This window comes from Rhinoderma darwinii, chromosome 3, assembly GCF_050947455.1.
Source record: "Rhinoderma darwinii isolate aRhiDar2 chromosome 3, aRhiDar2.hap1, whole genome shotgun sequence".
NCBI classification, from domain to species: Eukaryota; Metazoa; Chordata; class Amphibia; order Anura; family Rhinodermatidae; genus Rhinoderma; species Rhinoderma darwinii.
Window position 1 is genome coordinate 45,477,143 of NC_134689.1, and position 19,945 is coordinate 45,497,087.

The 19,945-nt window shown below is 43.4% G+C and overlaps 1 protein-coding gene across 1 annotated transcript in view; it reads right to left on the minus strand.

The window, feature by feature from the left end:
- Positions 1 to 8,783: 8,783 nt before the first annotated feature.
- Positions 8,784 to 19,945, minus strand: part of PCBD2 (pterin-4 alpha-carbinolamine dehydratase 2) — a 108,455-nt gene continuing 97,293 nt past the window's right edge. The window contains exon 4 of the mRNA XM_075859948.1: positions 8,784 to 8,897. Coding sequence (XP_075716063.1) covers positions 8,805 to 8,897 — 93 coding nt within the window. The 3' untranslated portion in view covers positions 8,784 to 8,804. The remainder of the gene's footprint in view (positions 8,898 to 19,945) is intronic.

A 19,945-nucleotide genomic window follows, 5' to 3' on the forward strand; every position in this document is an offset into this window, starting at 1 on the left:
GCATGGAATCACGGGACAGGGATGTAATATTACCACTTTACAAAGCATTAGTGAGGCCCCATCTAGAATATGCAGTTCAGTTCTGGGCTCCAGTTCATAGAAAGGATGCCCTGGAGTTGGAAAAAATACAAAGAAGAGCAACGAAGCTAATAAGGGGCTGGAGAATCTAAGTTATGAGGAAAGATTAAAATAACTAAACCTATTTAGCCCTGAAAAAAAGACAACTAAGGGGGGGACATGATTAATTTATATAAATATATTAATGGCACATACAAAAAATATGGTGAAATCCTGTTCCATGTAAAATTCCCTCAAAAAAACAAGGGGCACTCCCTCCGTCTGGAAAAGAAAGGTTCAACCTGCAGAGGCGACAAGCCTTCTTTACTGTAAGAACTGTGAATCTATGGAATAGTCACCGCAGGAGCTGGTCACAGCAGGGACAGTAGATGGCTTTAAAAAAGGCTTAGAAAATTTCCTAGAACAAAAAAATATTAGCTCCTAAGTGTAGAAATGTTTTACTTCCCCTTTCCCATCCCTTGGTTGAACTTGATGGACATGTGTCTTTTTTCAACCGTACAAACTATGTAACTATATCCTTCCAAAATTGGTCGGTTCAGGCTACTTTTAGTTTCAATGATTTTATTTATTGGATTTGAGTAAGGCCCCATTCACACAAACGTGAATAACGCCCGTGTGCTGCGCATGGAAATCACGTGCAGCACATTTACCCATTGATTTCAATCGGGCCGTTCACACCTGCGTGAGTTTTCACGCAGCGAGCGTCCGCTGTGTGAAACTCACTGCGTGTCCTGTATTGGTGCATTTTCACGCACCTACGCGCCCATTGAAGTCTATGGGTGCGTGAAAAAAACGCACTGCACACAGATGCACGGATCCGTGTGCAGTGCGTGATTTGCGCATCAGTTAGATTGAGAAAAAAAAAAAAAGATGTGCTTTGCAAGTGCGTGAATAACGCATGCCACTCGCAAAGCACACTGATGCATAACGCAACACATATGGACCAGATTCACATAACGCAAAACACGGCCCAGATTCCCGTGCGTGAATCGGATACGCTCATGTGAATGAGTCCTTAAGAGTACAAGTATACAAACATAACCTGTAATACAAATCAGAGCTACAACAATGAGCCGTGTATTCAAAGTGTAACAGTATAATAAAAGAAAATAGTACAAAACAAAAAGAAGAACAGAAAATCATAAAGCCGGCAGTGTGCAGCATTTAGGAGAATGTAAGTGAAGTCGTAATCCGCGGATGTTCACGATACATGATATTACTAAGTATGTCGACGGAAAAGACTGACCGTCCAATACGTCCAAGTATTCGTAAATGCTTGGTATGGGAAGTATGGGAACACGGCCCGCAAAATGCAAAAGAATGGACATGTTCCATAATTTTCGGAACATTTCTATGGCACGGACACCCATCCATAGACCTACAGAAAGGTGTCCGCGTTCAATGAAAGTGAATGGGTCCATTTCTGCGGACCGCAATTGCAGTCCGCAAAAACTGAGTTTTTTTACGGTCATGTGCATGGGGCCTTAGAGGTATTGATTAGTGATATCAGTTCCTCTAAGGTGGGAACAGTGGCACTTTTCCAATGTCTAGTTAGGACTAATTTTTCCATAATGTGTGAAGGAGGGTTCCTCTGTGACCACAACCTCTCCAGTAATCTGCTGTGGAACTGGGGAACATCTTATGTAGCCGATCTGGAGTATAATACCAGTGTAGGTTAGTTTTGATGGATGCCTCTACGTGTGAGCTACAGTGTAAGATAGTATGAATTAGTTTAAAGGCTTTCAGCCATTTACCATCCTCAAAAGTAGTCCCCAGATTTTTCTCTCACATCCTAATATTGTAGGTCTTGCTAAAATCAGCGTTGGCTTTCAGGGTATTATAAATACCTTTTAGGTTCTTGGTTTCCTTGTTAAGCCAGCCAAAGAGTTTCAGGTTACAGATAAGATGTACCTTGTGTAGGCCGGAAACAAAAAGTGTCGAATTTGTATTTGTAAATATTTTTTTTAAAAATCGCTTTGTGGTAAAGAATGTTTAGACACTAAATAATCTAAAGGGACTTAACTGGTCTTGTCGATAGATATGAGACATATGCGTAATACCCCTGGTCTTCCAATTTAAGCTAAATTCAGATTAGGAATGGCCAATTCGAAAAGGTCTATAGGAATATGTGATCTGGGGAGAGGTAGTTGGTCTATTGACTCTTTCAGGAGGTAAGACCAGCATTTAAGAGCAGCTGTTGTGAGAGGAGAGATACAGGGGGGGGGGGGACATTCCAGAACTTCAAAAATAGGAGTGCTTTCAGGTTAGATGGGGAAATGTAGGAAGATTCAATTTGAACCTAATGTTTAGAGAGCTGATGCTCTGCTCGGGGACTCCAGTACTGCTGCCTACGTCATTTTGCATATATGGACAGTGACAATGACTTGGGCAAAAGTTGTGGAGTCCCCAGGCAGAACATCAGCTGATGCTTTGCTCAGGGACTCCAGTAGTGCTGCCGACGTCATTTTGCATATATGGACAGTGACAGTGAAGTCGGCAGAAGTTGTGGTTGTCCCCAAGCAGAACATCAGCTGATGCTCTGCTCAGGGGCTCCAGTACTGCAGCAGACGTCATTGTCCATATATAAAAAAGCAGCACTCCAGCAAAGATTTCAAGAATCCAGATTTATTCTCCTGAAATGTTGCATCATCTCAGTTTCACATATGGGGGAATAAATCTGGATTCTTGAAATCTTTGCTGGAGTGCTGCTTCATTTTCCTTTTTGCATCTACATTGTGGGCATCCATCAGTCGCATTCCTGGCACCCGTTTTGACCCTGGAGGTCTAGTTCTGCTGTGCTGCACACATGTCTACTTTTTTTATTGTCCATATATGGGCATATTTGGGTCGTTCCCCAAATCATATAATGAAGAACAAGTTTTTAAGTTGGTTGGCTATGTCTTTTGGTTGTGTCTGTCTCACCTTAGTATGGGGGTCTAATAGGAATGGAATCTTAGACTTCTGGTATTGAGATTTAAGGCTGGTTGCTAGCAATTTCCCAGCTTTGTTATTCTGCGAATAGTATCTAGCTTGAGTGTTCCTGAGGTTTTTCTCATAGTCAGATAAGCTACAGTGAAGGCGCTGGCGAATATTAAATAATTGTTCTGCTTTTTGCGGTGTTTGTGTGGCTTTGTTTTGTGTTTCGAAGTGATGAATTTCTGAGGTCAGGGAGGATATTGCTGCAAGTCTCTGTTTCTTCACTATATGACCTAAGCGTATGAGGGTACCTCTAATGAATACTTTGAGCGTTCCAAAGGGTAAAGGCTTTTATATCTTAAGTCTCATTATTTTGGAAATATTCGCGGAGAACTCTTACTATGTTTTTTTTATGTACAGAGTGAGAGAGAAAGAAGGGATCGCATCTCCAGAGATAGGTCTGATTTATGTTGTACTGTTCCTCAAGAGTCAGGGTTACAGTAGCATGATCAGATCATTTTATGGTCTCTATAGATGAAGACTTCGTTAAGAGGAGCAATTCCTTATCAACAAGAAACATGTCAATGCGGGAATAGCTATTGAGCTTGAGAGCAGAAAGAGTAATCTTTATCTGCACTATGTTGGGCATGCCAAACATCATACAAGTCATTTTTCCAAAACAAATTACCCAGTTTAGTCGGCAATTGACGGGAAGGAGTTGTAGTGTCTAATGTTGCATCGACTATAGAGTTGAAATCCCCACAAAGTAATACTCTACCTTGCCTATTTTTGTGAACAAGTCTAAGCACTTTATGTAGGAAACTAAGTTGGTGTCTATTAGGGGCATATAATGTCACCAGGGTATACTGTACGTCACATTATTAATTATGCAGACTAATATAATAAAGCGATCATTAGGGTCAATATGAACCTGAATTGGTTGGAATGCAACGGAATTTTTAATAGCTAACAGAATGCCTCCAGAGTTGGTCGTAAAGTGGGATTGCTATATGTGATGGAAGAGACTGTGTTTGATTCGACAGGCATCTTGTTGTAAGAGGTGTGTGTCCTGAGCACAGAAAACTTCACACGCCAATGATTTTGTGCGGGCTATTAAGCCCAGTAACATTTAATGAGACTAACGTGAGAACCATTTTGTAAGGAGGAGACGTGCTGATAGCTGTAAACCACTAAGGTATACATTACACATATGCATTATTACATCACCAAAAATAAAATCGGATCAATTTGAGACAGTTCTGCTGAATGTAGAGCCGGTCTTCTGTGAATCTGCTAGCGGAGATATAAAAGAGACAAAACAATAAACAGTCAAAATGGGACAAGATGGGTCCCCAAAGAGAAAGAAAACAGCAACAGTAGTAGATGTTCAACAAGTGGGGGAGAGAACAGTTAGTTTAAAGTTGAACCAAGGTGCTCACTCTTACACCGAAAGGATACATGTGAAGCCTCTTACAGATTTATGTGAAAGACAAGTCACGGACCGCAATTATTTGCGGGAGGCTTTTAAGCTGGACTTGTCAGCGCGTCTGCTATTTACGATGCTTTACAACTTGCCAGTCGTCTTTACTCCGATGAGGATTTGAGATTAGTAGGTTTCTCTGGGGTAGAAACCACTATGTTCCATTGTCTCAGAAGAGCCGAACCATCTGATAAAGTCTGGATGAAGTCCCACCGGTACGGAATATTGTGCTCATGCACACGACCGTATTTTTTCACACCCGTAAATACTGGCGTAAATACGGGTCCGGTGTCACACGTATTCCACCCGTTTTGCACCAGTATTTACGAACCCGTGCTCGTAAATATGGGTCCGGTGTCACACGTATTCCACCCGTATTTACGAGCACGTTTTTGGCAGCAAAATAGCACTGCACTAATCGGCAGCCCCTTCTCTCTATCAGTGCAGGATAGAGAGAAGGGACAGCCTTTTCTGTAATAAAAGTTAAAGAAATTCATACTTACCCGGCCGTTGTCTTGGTGACGCGTCCCTCTCTTCACATCCAGCCCGACATCCCTGGATGACGCGGCAGTCCATGTGACCGCTGCAGCCTGTGATTGACCTGTGATTGGCTGCAGCGGTCACATGGCCTGAAACGTCATCCAGGACGTCGGCCGGATGTCGAGAGGGACGCGTCACCAAGGCAACGGGCGAGAGAGACCGGACTGGAGGAAGCAGGAAGTTGTCGGTAAGTATGAACGTCTTTTATTTTTATTTTTTACAGGATAGGGGATACATGTCTTTTGTTTATGGCAGAGCGGGGAGATACCTCCCCGCTCTGCCATAGTTTTCATTGTAGTCCCGGCGGTAGTTACGCCACTGGGCTGTGGCCTGCAGACCGGGTAGTCCCCTGACCTCGCCTCACCTCGCAACGCTCCCGTAATCACGGGTGAACACACGCAGCCACCCATGATTACGGGAGCCCCATAGACTTCTATGGGATGCCCGTGCCGTTATTACGGCATGAAATAGGGCATGTTCTATCTTTTTTAACGGCACGGGTACCTTCCCGTGAGCAAACGGGAAGGTACCCGTGGCTAACAGAAGCCTATGAGCCCGTTATTGCGGGTCGTAATAACGACCCGCAATAACGGGTGTTTTTACGGTCGTGTGCATGAGGCGTTAGGCCATGGTTACGGGAGGTAGCTGCCTACAAATTTGCAGTGTAACAGCAGAAAAATCTGTGAAGATTGACAGCATTTTGTATTGAGTAAGGATGGTGTCCTTTTTTCTTGTGGATGCCATCAGAAGCTCTTTATTTTGGAAGAAATGAATGCGGGCTAAGACATCGCGCGGCACATCCTCTGCTAAATGTTTAGTCTCGGGACTTTACGTACCCTGTCAATGATAAGGTCTCTCGGAGTGTATCGAGGCAACGTGGTTTTGATAAAGCCTTGCACATAGTTGGCCAGGTCAGGCGCAGCAATATCTTCCGGAATCCCCCGAAATTTGACAGTCTGGCGGGACTTATCTTCCAGGTCCTAACTTGGGAAACTTTGACCTCTAAATCATAATGAGAGTCAATAAGTTCGTTATGAGATGTGACAAATTCACTTATTTTAGATTCCAGATGCTGTACTCTATGTTCGGTTCATCCTACTTTTATCCTGTGTATGGCCAGCTTTAAAGAAGAAAATAAAACCGTACCAAAAAAACAACACAATTTTGTCGCTACTATTGATATTTTAATGGTTAAATTACTGGTGTATAATGAAATCTATAGGAAATAGCTTATTTATAATTGTATATCCAAGTAATTTATATTACAAATATGAACCCTTGCAAGGCTGTTCCCCTTATTTAAACCATCGGCAGGATGCTATATGCAAACATTGTTTGTCACACGGAGTTTAAAATAAAAAAATGACATATCTATATTTTATCAGTCAAGAAAGCTTAAGCTGCTGATATGTTTATTACCCACTTAGCCTAATAGATAACAGTTCTAAGATAACACAGTGAACGGACCATTATGATAATACATCCAAGATATTTCCATAAATCATATTAAAAGCTATGCCCAACTTTGCAACCAATATATTTCTCTAATGCATCTGAAAAAAAATAAAGCACCTCTGCAAACAGTCTTTGTCAAAAATGTCCTACCACTTTGTGTCCACAGCAGATCTATGTGTCTCTATTGTTACAGACTACAAACTAATCTACAGTAGTCTAACAGTGAGAATTTGCAGTAATGCTCTATTCTATTTGTCACCTACTTTCTCTTAACCTACTTTGTTTACAAGAAGTAGGGGACAGATGGAAGTCAGTGTGACTGCAGGATCAGACTACACAGGATTTGTTTGTAGTTTGTAACCATGGAGACACATAGGTCTGCACATGAGCTGTAGACACAAAACAGTAGGATATCTTTAATCCAGACTATTTGCAAACGTTTCTTCTTTTTTATTTTAGATACGTTAAACAAATAAAGAAATGGTTGTTGTACATACCCTTTAACCCATTACATTTTCTATTTTTTAATTCCCTATTCCTACTTGTCAAATGAGACACAAGGATAACAGACTCCAGGAGGATTAATCTTGGGACATTGTTGTGTTCTAAAACCAGCTATTCCGACAGAATGAATTTTCATGTTGCTTTTATTGATTTGATCTAAAGAATGATTCTAAGAGTTAAAGTAGTCTGAATGATCAGATCCACTGGCCTAATAATCACCTGAATATTGAAAAAAAAATCCATGATCTGATCACCAGTGTTGCTATGTAAATAACGATCAGATGAGAATCCCACAGTACAATAGCAGGAATTTAGCTAGGATAGGAATTATATATAGATTCCCATCCAAGAAAAACATCTGACTGTAAATGCACAGCTTAGACATCCATCCAAATCTCTATGTATACCCAAATTCAGTTAACGCACACGCTGTTTCCAGTCATTCAACTAAAATATCGAAACGCAGCATATCAACACAACAAAGCCTTGATTTGGAAGATGTCTTCTAGAAAGCTTAGAAGATATAACTAGGTATCAATGATCCACTGTGGAGGATTCATAGATTCACAATTTATTGGCTTACAACCTACTATTAAAGGCAACAATATAATATTTGCATGTTACATTCATAGGACAATTACTGCTTGATATAACACAGATATGTGCGCACAAAGCCTGTGAGGCAACACAAGGACTCTCCTGCATCTTCATACTACAGAGCCGTAGGCACAACATGTGATGCTGTAAGGTGCTCCGTATGGCACCGTATTGTGGAGATATTCTCTCCTAGAAGCAATATTGAAGGCATATGTTAGGTACAGTAGGGCCCTATGGACAGCTATAGGGGCCATATTACAGCTTTGTAGAATGTCGTATGGAGCCAAATAAACCGGTGCGCATAAACCCTAAAATGAACACTAATTAACTCTTAATATTGGCAAAAGTAACAATTTCAGTGTTATAGAACAGCAAGTGAACATAGCCAAATGGGAATACATGGCAATAAACAAAGTATGCATGATATTTTAGGATTATTATTATCGAAGGGTGTCAATTCATCGAAAGAGAAGTAAGTAACCTTTTCTATTTCATTTTTCCTTCAATTATTTGGGCCATAAAATACATTGACTGTGCTCCCGGTGACCTTTGGAGACTCATCTAATGATATTTACAGCCTGAGTAGATAGAGTATATATAAAACACCTCCAGGAACTAACAGGATCAATTTAAAGGATGTACAATTCACTTTTTCAAACCAATTCATGTTATAGCTAAACAGAAGCCCAAAACTTCTGCTTCCATAACATCAGTTTTCTAGACAACCCAATAATGAAAAAAAAAATACATCTTCAGTAGTCAGGATTAATCTCCCGTGAAGGTCTACTAGGAGTCAATTTACCATACTCTAATTATGCTCCACTACTCAGAAGATCTTTACTGCTCTGGAATATAAAATGTCCATATCATTTTTCATTTTCCATATGGTTTATCTGGTCTCTTTCTTTCTACACTTTCCCTTCAAGTTTTTCTTCCTTACCACAGAGTTTTTAAGATGTTTCCCTTTGGCAAATAACTGTATACAGTTACACTATATAGCGTAGCAACATAAATAACGGATTGAAGATGAATGCACTCTTTATCATCATTAAATGTTAAAAAAAATGTGTAATAGGGTAAAAATATTTTGAAAATTATAAAATTAAATAAGACATCCAAATGCTTGTAATAGGCAGTGCCACGGTTTTCTTATGCCATTGTTACCATAAATTACCCATTGGGGATTAATAAAGTACCACAATACGCAAAATAATGAGCTTGATTAATTTATTTATTAGAAAGAAGCAACTTTTTCAATGAACTGAGCAAGTTTCACATCTTTTCTGGTCAGTTTCCCACAATCATGTGTTGTCAGAGTTATTTGAACCTGTAAGGATAAAGCACAAAATTTCAAAATGACTACAAGTATAGAATAATATACGCCCAAATGTTTTTCGGAAAATACTTAAAATTGTCCTAAAGGTTTTTCATTTTATTCTCACCTTTTTGAAAATAGACAGTAAAGCTATCTAAAGCCAAACAGGTAGGATATGACATAAAACAATCGTTTCTATTGTGAGGCAATATGAATATTCAATCCAACTGACTGTAGCTATGATTGGAATGGTTTTCTGTACATAGTAGCAAAAGTCTGTGCATATGACCACATGCACACTGCAAAGTTACAGATCCGTAGTGTACAACATGGTGCTGGGCCCATACTGTACCTCTGTGTGCCTTTCATACAGCGACACATAGTGTAGGGTTTTTTTTAGTCATACGGAATCCAGCTCTATTGACTACCATATTACAGAGGTCTTCTCCCTTAAAAGCAATGCTCGCTGCCTCTCAGATGAAGGATACAGACCTGCGACCATGCATGGTCTGTGCACACGGCTTTGATTGGAATGTGATATTTTCCATATCATAATTTACTATGTGCTTGTTATGCTGGCCATTAAGAGAATAGACAATAAAAGGTGAAATTTGCAGTCCTCCTCCTGTACTTATTCTTGAACAGCCCTCCATCGTATTGTGAAAAAAGCGATTTTTATAAAATGTAACTTTTACGGTTTACCTTTAAAAAGTGTTTTTAGAAACATACTAACAAAACATACAAAAGTTGCACGTCAGACGCCAGAAACAGGTACCCCGCTTTGAACGTGGACAACATATGGGCCAGTAAATCCTTTTGCCACTGCAGGATTCTTTGTTGAAGCCGTCTCTACATTTTCAATCTCTATCGGCACCTATGGACTATGGGTAAAAGAGGTTTGGCCAATCTCCCCTAATGAATCTTTTGGCCATGAAGAAACGCGTCAGGAGGATCAAAACAATATAAAAAAATAAATAAAAAAATAAATAAAGAGGTTCCCCGATCCCCTTTTTTCAAAGGAGCTGACTGTACCTGACACCAGAACGGGTAGGGGGGCACTGACCCCAAGGCTCTATTACTATTTTCCTTTGTGCAAGGAGATATGTGGGACAACAGTCTATTCAAATGAGTGGAGCTTGGGTTGAAAAATATGTATTAATATACATAATGTATTACTTCTTGGTTCCTTGCATAATAGGTTCATGCATGAACCTATTATGCAAAAACCTATCATTAAAATGCAATTTTGTGTACGTTTGTTAGAGTTTTTCTAAAAACACTTTCTAAAGGAAAACAGTAAAAGTTAAATTTTATAAAAAAAACTCCGAATTAATTTTTTTTTATTTTTTTTTTCACATTAAGAGAATAGATCGCCTTCCAGGAAGTTTATGCGCACAGTAATTTTTTTTTAATTTCACACAATGTACTGATCTTTAGTTGAAATCTTAAATGGAGTCAGTCACCAACACAGACCTTTAATTGAGAGATCTAATATTCTGTATGGAAAATATCACACTCACCTAATTTATAGTATCATCTCAGTGGAGATAGCTTTGATGTTTCATACACCGTGCAGCTTCCCAAATGCTGGAGCAACGGATCAAGAGTTGAATGCATCCAGGGGGCTATATTGCATTCACTAACTTAATGTGGCTATGTTATACATAGCCTAATTTGTGGTATAAAATATCTCATTCACATGCAATGCTGGTGGAATGTGAGTGGATTCTGGCAGGATTTAGGTGCGGAATATGCTTCTGAATTCTGATCGTGTGAACATGGCCTTAAGGTGTCCAAAATGGCAAATATTGATAGTTGTTTCCATATGTCAGAGAATAATTAGAAACATTATTTTGTGAAACTGACCAATGACCAACAGAAAACATTTAATAATTTGTCATGTTATATATTTTTAGGTGCAAATTGGTTGTAAGCTGAAGGTTATGGTGAAATTGACCGATCAGTGGCCAAGTGGAGGTCATTATAGAAGTTCATGTTTGCGAATGTTTAGAACGCTTATGGCAAAAAGTTCAGTATGACAACTGATTGCTTGTGCATCTGTCTGGCAGTTTAATCCTTATATCGATCAATATTTTAATTATCCAAGAACGCAGTACAGCAGAAAGAAGTACATTACAAAGCTCAGGAAAGCTGTTAGGGGTGTGTCTTTTGACCAATTTCAGTAGCAACCTGCAGAATTGTGAATGCTGCTCTGGGCTAGATGACAAAATGTAAACCAGGATCAATACAAGATCAAAGGATGCATTTAAACGATGCAAAATCATAATTTCTGCGGTCCATAGATAACAGGGGTGATGTACGAGCAGAGATGGAAACAAATTTTAGAAGGCCCATGTGCAGGAACATTATAATAACATAGTTGAAAACAGTCCTGATTTTCGCAGAACTTTCGTGCGAACCCGACCACAAAGTGGTGTGATTATGCAAATTTGCTTACAAAGTTGATGCGGCTTAAAGTGTTCTAGTCTCCAGATGTAGTCTAGGAGACAGTAGGAAGCACTGTTATTTTTCGTCTGTCTAGAGGGCCCCTGTACAGCTGCATATATAGAATGTCCACGCTTATGTACAGGTATAAAACGGAAAGAAAATATAGAAAACAAATCCAAAAATGTAGTTATTTTTAGAATACTATTCTTTAGGACTCATGCACACGAACCGTATTATAGCTCCATACAACCTCTGAGTTGCACAGAACTGTATTACGGTCCCCATACAAGTTTATGGACCCTTGCTGTACATACAGAGATTTTTTTTCTATCGTATTCTATATTCAACCAAAAAAAATAAAATAAACTTTGCTTCTTTGGATTCTATACATATGAATGAATTCTCCCCTAGAAGCACTGTGTCTAGGGGAGAATATACAGTATAACGTAGGAAAAAAAGATTGAGACACTAGATTCAAATAAAGTCTATACTTGAATCTACAGAATATTGGACATATTATTTATCAAACATTTGCATTGATTAGGAGGTCTTTGCAAAACGGTCTACTCATTGTTACACACTTTATACTGTGTTGCTGTTCAGGTGTTTGTTATGTTGGCACTGTATTTGAAGCCTGAGTGTGGCGCCGTATGGTCTCCGTTTGGTGTGCCTTGAGTAGAGTGCATAGCGTACTGTGTGAAGGTGCACGACATAGAGAGCCAGAGTGATATATGGTGGAGCAAGCTGTCAGGTGCGAGGAGGAGATATCACACAGCACTGGCAGTACAGCGGAGACTGGAGCAAGTTCTGTGGAGAGGAGTTGGGTTGTACCAATGTTCATCGCTGATAAGGCAGACAATGGGAATCCTGCTGGATGTTACAATCCACTTACCTTGATCTGAACCAGCTGCTGTGAGTGACTTGGACCCTGATCAGAGGTTCAGTCAGAGTAAGGCTTCGTTCACATCTGCGCTAGGGCTCCGTTCTGACGGGGTTTTCCGTCGGAACGGAGTTCTGACAGACACAAACGGAAACTATAGGTTTCCATCACCATTGATTTCAATGGTGACGGATCCGATGCCAATGGTTTCCGTTTGTCTCCGTTGTGCAAGGGTTCCATCGTTTTGACGGAATCATACTGTAGTCGACTACGCTATTGATTCCGTCAAAACAACAGAACCCTTGCACAACGGAGACAAACGGAAACCATTGGAACCGGATCCGTCACCATTGAAATCAATGGTGATGGAAACGGAAACCTATGTTTCCGTTTGTGTCTGTCAGGGCTCCGTTGCAACAGAAAGCTCAGACGGAACGTAGGAACGGAGCCCTAGCGCAGATGTGAACGAAGCTTTAAACAGCATGGATACGGTGTGCCGGAAGTTTTGCCAGTAATTCTATACTCAATAAGAGACTGAAATCCCCAAGCTCTGTGCCCAATTGTGACCTTAACTGTCAAGCTCTTTTTCTATTTGTGACTGTAAGGCTGGATTCACACGAACGTGTATTGCGTCCGTGCGGGCCGCGTGGTTTTCACGCGCCACGCACAGACCCATACAAGTCTATGGGGCAGTACAGACAGTCCGTGCTTTTTGAGCAGCGTTTGTTCGCTGCGCAAAAAGCGCGACATGGTCAATATCTCGGCGTATTTTCGCATCACGCACCCATTGAAGTCAATGGGTGCGTGAAAACCACGCAGGTCGCACGGAAGCACTTCCGTGCGAACTGCCTGTTCCGCGCAACAGCTGCCAAAAGGATGAATGTAAACAGAAAAGCACCACGTGCTTTTCTGTTTACAAACATCCGAATGGCGTGTCATAATAATGGCGGCTGCGTGAAAACCACGCAGCCACGCATCATATGATGCTGCCTCACGGAGCAGGTAAGTGGCTTTTGCAAAGGCAAAACACCGCGTGTTTTGCGTGCACAAAAACGCCACGCACGTCTGAATCAGCCCTAAGGCTGGGTTCACACGACCTATTTTCAGACGTAATGGAGGCGTTTTACGCCTCGAATTACGTCTGAAAAAACGGCTCCAATACATCGGCAAAAATCTTCCCATTACTTTCAATGGGCTTTACGATGTACTGTGCCGACAACCTGTCATTTTACGTGTCGCTGTCAAAAGACGGCTCGTAAAATTACAGCCTCGTCAAAGAAGTGCAGAACACTTCTTGGGACGTTTTTGGAGCGGTTTTCTCATAGACTCCAATGAAAACAGCCCCAAAAACGGCCGTAAAAAGCGCCTCGAAAAACGCCGCGAAACACGCGAGTTGCTAAAAAAACTTCTGAAAATCAGGGGCTGTTTTCCCTTGAAAACAGCTCCGTATTTTCAGACATTTTTGACTCTACGTGTGAACATACCCTAACTGCTATGCTGTGTACCTTATTCTGTAACCGCCAAGATGTGTGCCATGTTGTAACCATTACACTCGTTGCCCCAAGTGGAGTAAAGATCCTTTCTGTTGGTAGCCGCTGTTTCCAACTCCATTACTGGGCCAACATTTAGTGCGGAACCATGTCAAGGCCAGAGGCAATACACACTATGAACTGTTCCTCTTAGACTTTGCCCTAAATGGGAAATTCTTCAGTTAGGGCCTTGTTGCCCATAAAACCAACCAGGGTAAACTCTTCATTTAAGTCCAGTTTTCTTTTAGAGAGTTTTAAAAAATGAGGCCTATGACTTTTGACATAGCAACCAACAATTCAGAAAAACATTTAAGTTAGCTATAAACATATTCTGATGGGTGGAATAGATTTTTAATGTTCAGAGTATATTCACAGTAACTACAGAGGCACCATTTACTCCAACTGCTCATGAATAGTCACATTGGCCAAATTATTGCCATGTCTATGGCCACTTTGAGGCTGGGTTCACATGACCTATTTTCAGGCGTAAACGAGGCGTATTACGCCTCGATTTACACCTGAAAATACGGCTCCAATACGGCGGCAAACATCTGCCCATTCATTCGAATGGGTTTGACAACGTACTGTGCCGACGACTGTAATTTACGCGTCGTCGTTTGACAGCTGTCAAGCGACGACGCGTAAAATTACTGCCTCGTCAAAGAAGTGCAGGACACTTCTTTGGACGTAATTTGAGCAGTTTTTCATTGAATTCAATGAAGAACAGCTCTAAATTACGTCCGTCAATGACGCCTCGCAAAATGCGAGGACGAGAAATTACGTCTGAAATTACGGAGCTGTTTTCTCCTGAAAACAGCTCTGTAATTTCAGACGTAAATGCCGTTTACGTGTGCACATACCCTTATTCAAAGTACTTGTCAGACACACACCAATTAGGGTTGCCACCAGGCCAATAAACCACCCGCCTATCCAATATTTACACTGGGAGTGTAAACTTTTTACCAGTATTTTTGCATGGTAAAATAGTCAGGTTAATTCCTATTTGGATTGGATACTCCTACTTTGCCAGGCCACCCAGGTCTAGGTAAGGGCCTGTTCACATCACCGTTCAACTCTGTTCCGGGGTTCCGTCGGAGGGTTCCGTCGGGTGTACCCCGCAACGGAAAGTGAAACTGACAGCACAGCTTCCGTTTCAGTCACCATTGATCTCAATGGTGACGAAGTCGACTACGCTATTGATTCCATCGGAAAACAGGACACCAGACGGAATGGTGAAGAACGGAAAGCATTAGCGATGTTTCCGTCACCATTGAGATCAATGGTGACTGAAACGGAAGCTGTGCTGTCAGTTTCACTTTCCGTTGCGGGGTTCACCCGACGGAACCCTCTGACGGAACCTTGGAACGGAAGCCAAACGGTGATGTGAATAGGCCCTCAAGTGTGAGATTGTGTTGCCAATGGATTTGGTGTGGGGCTAATCCAGGGAGCGGAGAAAAAGGGATTCCCAGGTGTACACGCTGTAATGTCCACACGGAGATGTGGACTTGGCTGCTAGAGATTCCCAGGTCTCTACACCCAGACTAGTCTCCGTTGCCACCAGATGATGTGAACAGATAAAGTAACCAAGACAAAAGGCAAATAAAAATCAGGGCAGGCGGCAGAATGTCAGGGCTAACAGAGCACGGTCGTAACAGACGACGGTAAGAAAGTCAGGGCAGGTGTAAGACTGTATGAGGTCAAGTATAGTCGCTAACACTAAATTCAAAGGGCAATACAGAAGGGAATAACTAGCAGGCTAGTATTGGAAGCTAAATGCCCAGGCCAAGGGCGAAGGGGGAGGGTTCCATAAGTACCCTGGGAAAGCTGAGTGAATTGGAGCGTGCTGGCCCTTTTAGAAAGGAGGAGTAAGCGCGCACGCACTAACCAATGCCAGAATATCTAGGAGAGAGCAGCGGTGAGGAGGCCGCGAGCCAGGCAGCCCAGAGGAGCGGCGTCGGCAAGGAAAGAGGAAACATCAGAAAGAGGTAAGTACATGGCAGAAACAGGGGGAGCAGAGGCAGCCATGACTGATTGGCATCAGCAGAAATTTGTATCGACATTGCAGAAGAGAGCCAGAGACACTCACATTCAGCAGCCGGATATGTGTACAAAGTCTGCCGGCACAGCCCTGAGAATTATGAGTGGCATAGAAGTATAATGACTCAGTTATAGTCATGGCCTGTCTGACACTACTAGACTAAGCCCTTATTCACACGACAGGGTTTCCCAGCCGGGTGACGGCCGTTCATAAATCGGCCGTCACCCGGCTGCATTAGGAACAATAGACCCCTAATGGGGCTATTCCCACGACCGATGTTTTGACGGCCCGGGAAACCTGGCCGTCAAAAAATGGGACATGCCCTATTTTCGGCCGTTTACCCGGCCCCCATAGAAGTCTATGGGGCCGGGTAATACACGGCCATCACCGGAATGTGTCCCGAGTGACGGCCATGTATTCCGTCGCTCGCGCGCTCTCTCTCCTCCTCCTCCTCACAGTGCAGAGTGCATGTGAGGAGGAGGAGGAGGGGGTCTTTTTTTGTTCCCTGTAGGAGTCGGAATCCCCAATCCCGACAGGAGAAGTGAGTGACTACACTGTCCATATATGGACACAGCGATGTCACTCACTTCTGCAGCGGAATCCCCGACTCTATGGCCGGGGATTCCGCTACAGGAGAAGTGCGTGAATACACTGTCCATATATGGACACAGTGAAGTCACTCACTTCTGCAGCGGAATCCCCGACTCTATGGCCGGGGATTCCGCTACAGGAGAAGTGCGTGACTACACTGTCCATATATGGACACAGTGATGTCACTCACTTCTGCAGCGGAATCCCTGACTCTATGGCCGGGGATTCCGCTACAGGAGAAGTGAGTGACTACACTGTCTGGGCTGGGTGGCATCACCTGCAGGGGGCTGGGTGGCATCACCTGCAGGGGGCTGGGTGGCATCACCTGCAGGGGGCTGGGTGGCTTACAAACAGGAAGCTGGGTGGCATTACCTACAAGAGGTAAGGTGGCATTACCTACAAGGGGCAGGGTGGCATTACCTACAAGGGGCAGGGTGGCTTTACCGACAAGGGGCAGGGTGGCATTACCTACAAGGGGCAGGGTGGCATTACCTACAAGGGGCAGGGTGGCATTACCAACAGGGACCTGGGTGGCATTACCAACAGGGACCTGGGTGGCATTACCTACAAGGGGCAGGGTGGCATTACCTACAGGGAGCTGAGTGGCATTACCTACAGGGAGCTGAGTGGCATTACCTACAAGGGGCAGGGTGGCATTACCTACAAGGGGCAGGGTGGCATTACCTATAGGGGGCTGGGTGGCATTACCTGCAGGGGGCTGGGTGGCATTACCTGCAGGGGGCTGGGTGGCATTACCTGCAGGGGGCTGGGTGGCATTACCTGCAGGGGGCTGGGTGGCATTACCTGCAGGGGGCTGGGTGGCATTACCTGCAGGGGGCTGGGTGGCATTACCTGCAGGGGGCTGGGTGGCATTACCTGCAGGGGGCTGGGTGGCATTACCTGCAGGGGGCTGGGTGGCATTACCTGCAGGGGGCTGGGTGGCATTACCTGCAGGGGGCTGGGTGGCATTACCTGCAGGGGGCTGGGTGGCATTACCTGCAGGGGGCTGGGTGGCATTACCTGCAGGGGGCAGGGTGGCATTACCAACAGGGGGCTGGGTGGCATTACCTACAGGGGGCTGGGTGGCATTACCTACAGGGGGCAGAGTGGCATTATCTACTAAAGGGCTGTGTGTGGCAACAAATTTAAATGAAATTCATCCGATTTTAAAACGGACAGGGAAAAAAACTGATGCAAAACGGGTCAAAAATCGGCCGTTAAAAAAAGCAACACGGCCCGGAACAGAATCAGAACGGATGCAAAACGGATTCAAACCGGCCGGGAAAAACGGCCCAAAACGGCCGATTTTATCGGCCGACACTCGGACCCTGTCGTGTGAATCAGACGTTAAAGGGGTTTTCCCACAAGGGACATTTATGGGATATCCACAGGATGTCATACGCTTCTTCCGTAACGGCCATTCACTTCTATAGGAGTTAAGGAAACAGCGTGGCTCAGTGTGCTACATTGTTTTCTACCTACATGGTCGGAAATTACAAATGACTATGAATGGCTCATCCACACAAGGTGTAAAAAATCAGCCAAAAATAAAAAGGTTCATAAACGTTCACTGCAGTGCAGTTTTTTTAATCCGCATCATGTCAATTTATGCTTTTGAATTGCTGCTTTTCTGTTGCAATGGGGAGCTAAAACCTGCAATAAATAGCAAATGTTGCGACCTTTCGCAAAGGAAAAGCTGCAATTACACCGCAAAAATCGCAACTCAAACAAAATAAAACCCTTTTTTTTCTTCAAAATCAATAAAAAAAAGTTAACATTTACAGCTCGGCTCTTGTCATGGCAACACTTTCTTCGGTTCGCCATCCAGGCCAGCCTCCTAGGATGAAGTTTTATCCCATGTGACTGCTGTAGTTCGAGAACCTTTCACCTCCCCATACATGTGCAGCCGAGTTCAGCATGTAATGGGGAGGGCTGCACAAACCCTGGGGCACTTTAAAAAAAAATTCTACCTCCCTCCGTTATTTAGATATCGGTCCCGTTATTTAAATAACCCCCCTGAACAGTCAACGAGGCGTGTACTGGCAAGGCGGCGTGTTACTGTGGCTGTGACACTGTCCAATCATATATAGACGGTGCCACAGCAAGAGCGAGGAGAGAGAGTGAGCGATTGCAGTCTTTTCATCCGAACTGGCAAGGGGGTGTGTCACTGCTGCGGACAGTGTAAGAGCTGTGGAGAGGAGAGCACGCATGCGCGCTCTCATCTCTTCAGCTCTTGTGAGAGATCAGTCTTGTACTAGGTCTGCCGAACTGGCAAAGGGGCGTGTCACTGCTACGGACAGTGTAAGAGCTGGGGAGCGCTTACACAGTCCGTAGCAGTGACACGCCCCCTTGCCAGTTCGGCAGACAATACGAGACTGATCTCTCGCAAAAGCTGAAGAGATGAGAGCGCGCTCTCCTCTCCACAGCTCTTACACTGTCCGTAGCAGTGACACACCCCCTTGCCAGTTCGGCAGAAGACTAATCTTGAAAGCTGAAGAGTGAAAGTGAGAAGAGCGTGTATTCGCGCGCGCGCACGCACGCACGCACGCACGCACACACACACACAGACACACAGACTCTCTCTCCTCGCTCTTGCTGTAACACTGTCCATATCTGATTGGACAGTGTCACAGCCACAGTAACATGCCCCCTTGCCAGTACCACGCCCCATTGACTGTTCAGGGGATTATTTAAATATCGGGCGCCAAATATAACGGCACCGATATCTAAATAACAGAGGAGGGTAGAAAAAAAATGTAAAGTGCCCCAGGGTTTGTTCAGCCCTCCCCATTACATGCTGCACATGTATGGGGAGGTGAAAGGTTCTCTCTAATCACAGGCTGCAGTAGTCATATGGGCTGCAGCCTCACCCCAGTAGATCAACATACACGGGAACATACGAAAGCGTCACTATGACAATGGATATATCGGATATAAAATTTTTAGAACCACTGTTTTCCGTAGTGGAGATTCCAACCCAAAAAACCGCACCACAATTTTGTGCGTTTTTTTGGCCTGAATTCCCTGTGGGTTCCAGGACTGATATGCGGTGTACTTTTACGCAGCGTATCTGTCCTGTGTGAAAAGTTGTAAAAGCAATTACATCACAACTAATTAAATAGGGAAAACAAGGTGAGTGGTTGAGATTCTGTCCATTTTGGCATGACACATTTACGGTCATATTTAAAGGATACAGTCAGAAGTATTGCTTCTGGTTGACTACAGTAAAGTCCATGGAGATTGGCTTTATTTGCCAAAACAGTACATGACACATGCTTATATATATATATATATATTATACATAAAGTTGCCAGCGGTGGTGAACACTGTGGCAATGTATGAACTGATACACTGTTACTATGCGGTGTGCGATTGAACATACTGATAGAGCGAAGGTTGCAAATTTATTCTGACACTTGACAACTATTCCTGTGTTATAACCTTGCAGGTGCCAGCACGGGTCCTTGTAGGTATGAGCAGAAAAAGCCTTAGCAGGAAGCCTTATTCCCATCTGAGCAACAAAACCTAGTAAAGTGATACCCTGAAAAAAATGCACCAGTGGTTTAAGCTCAGG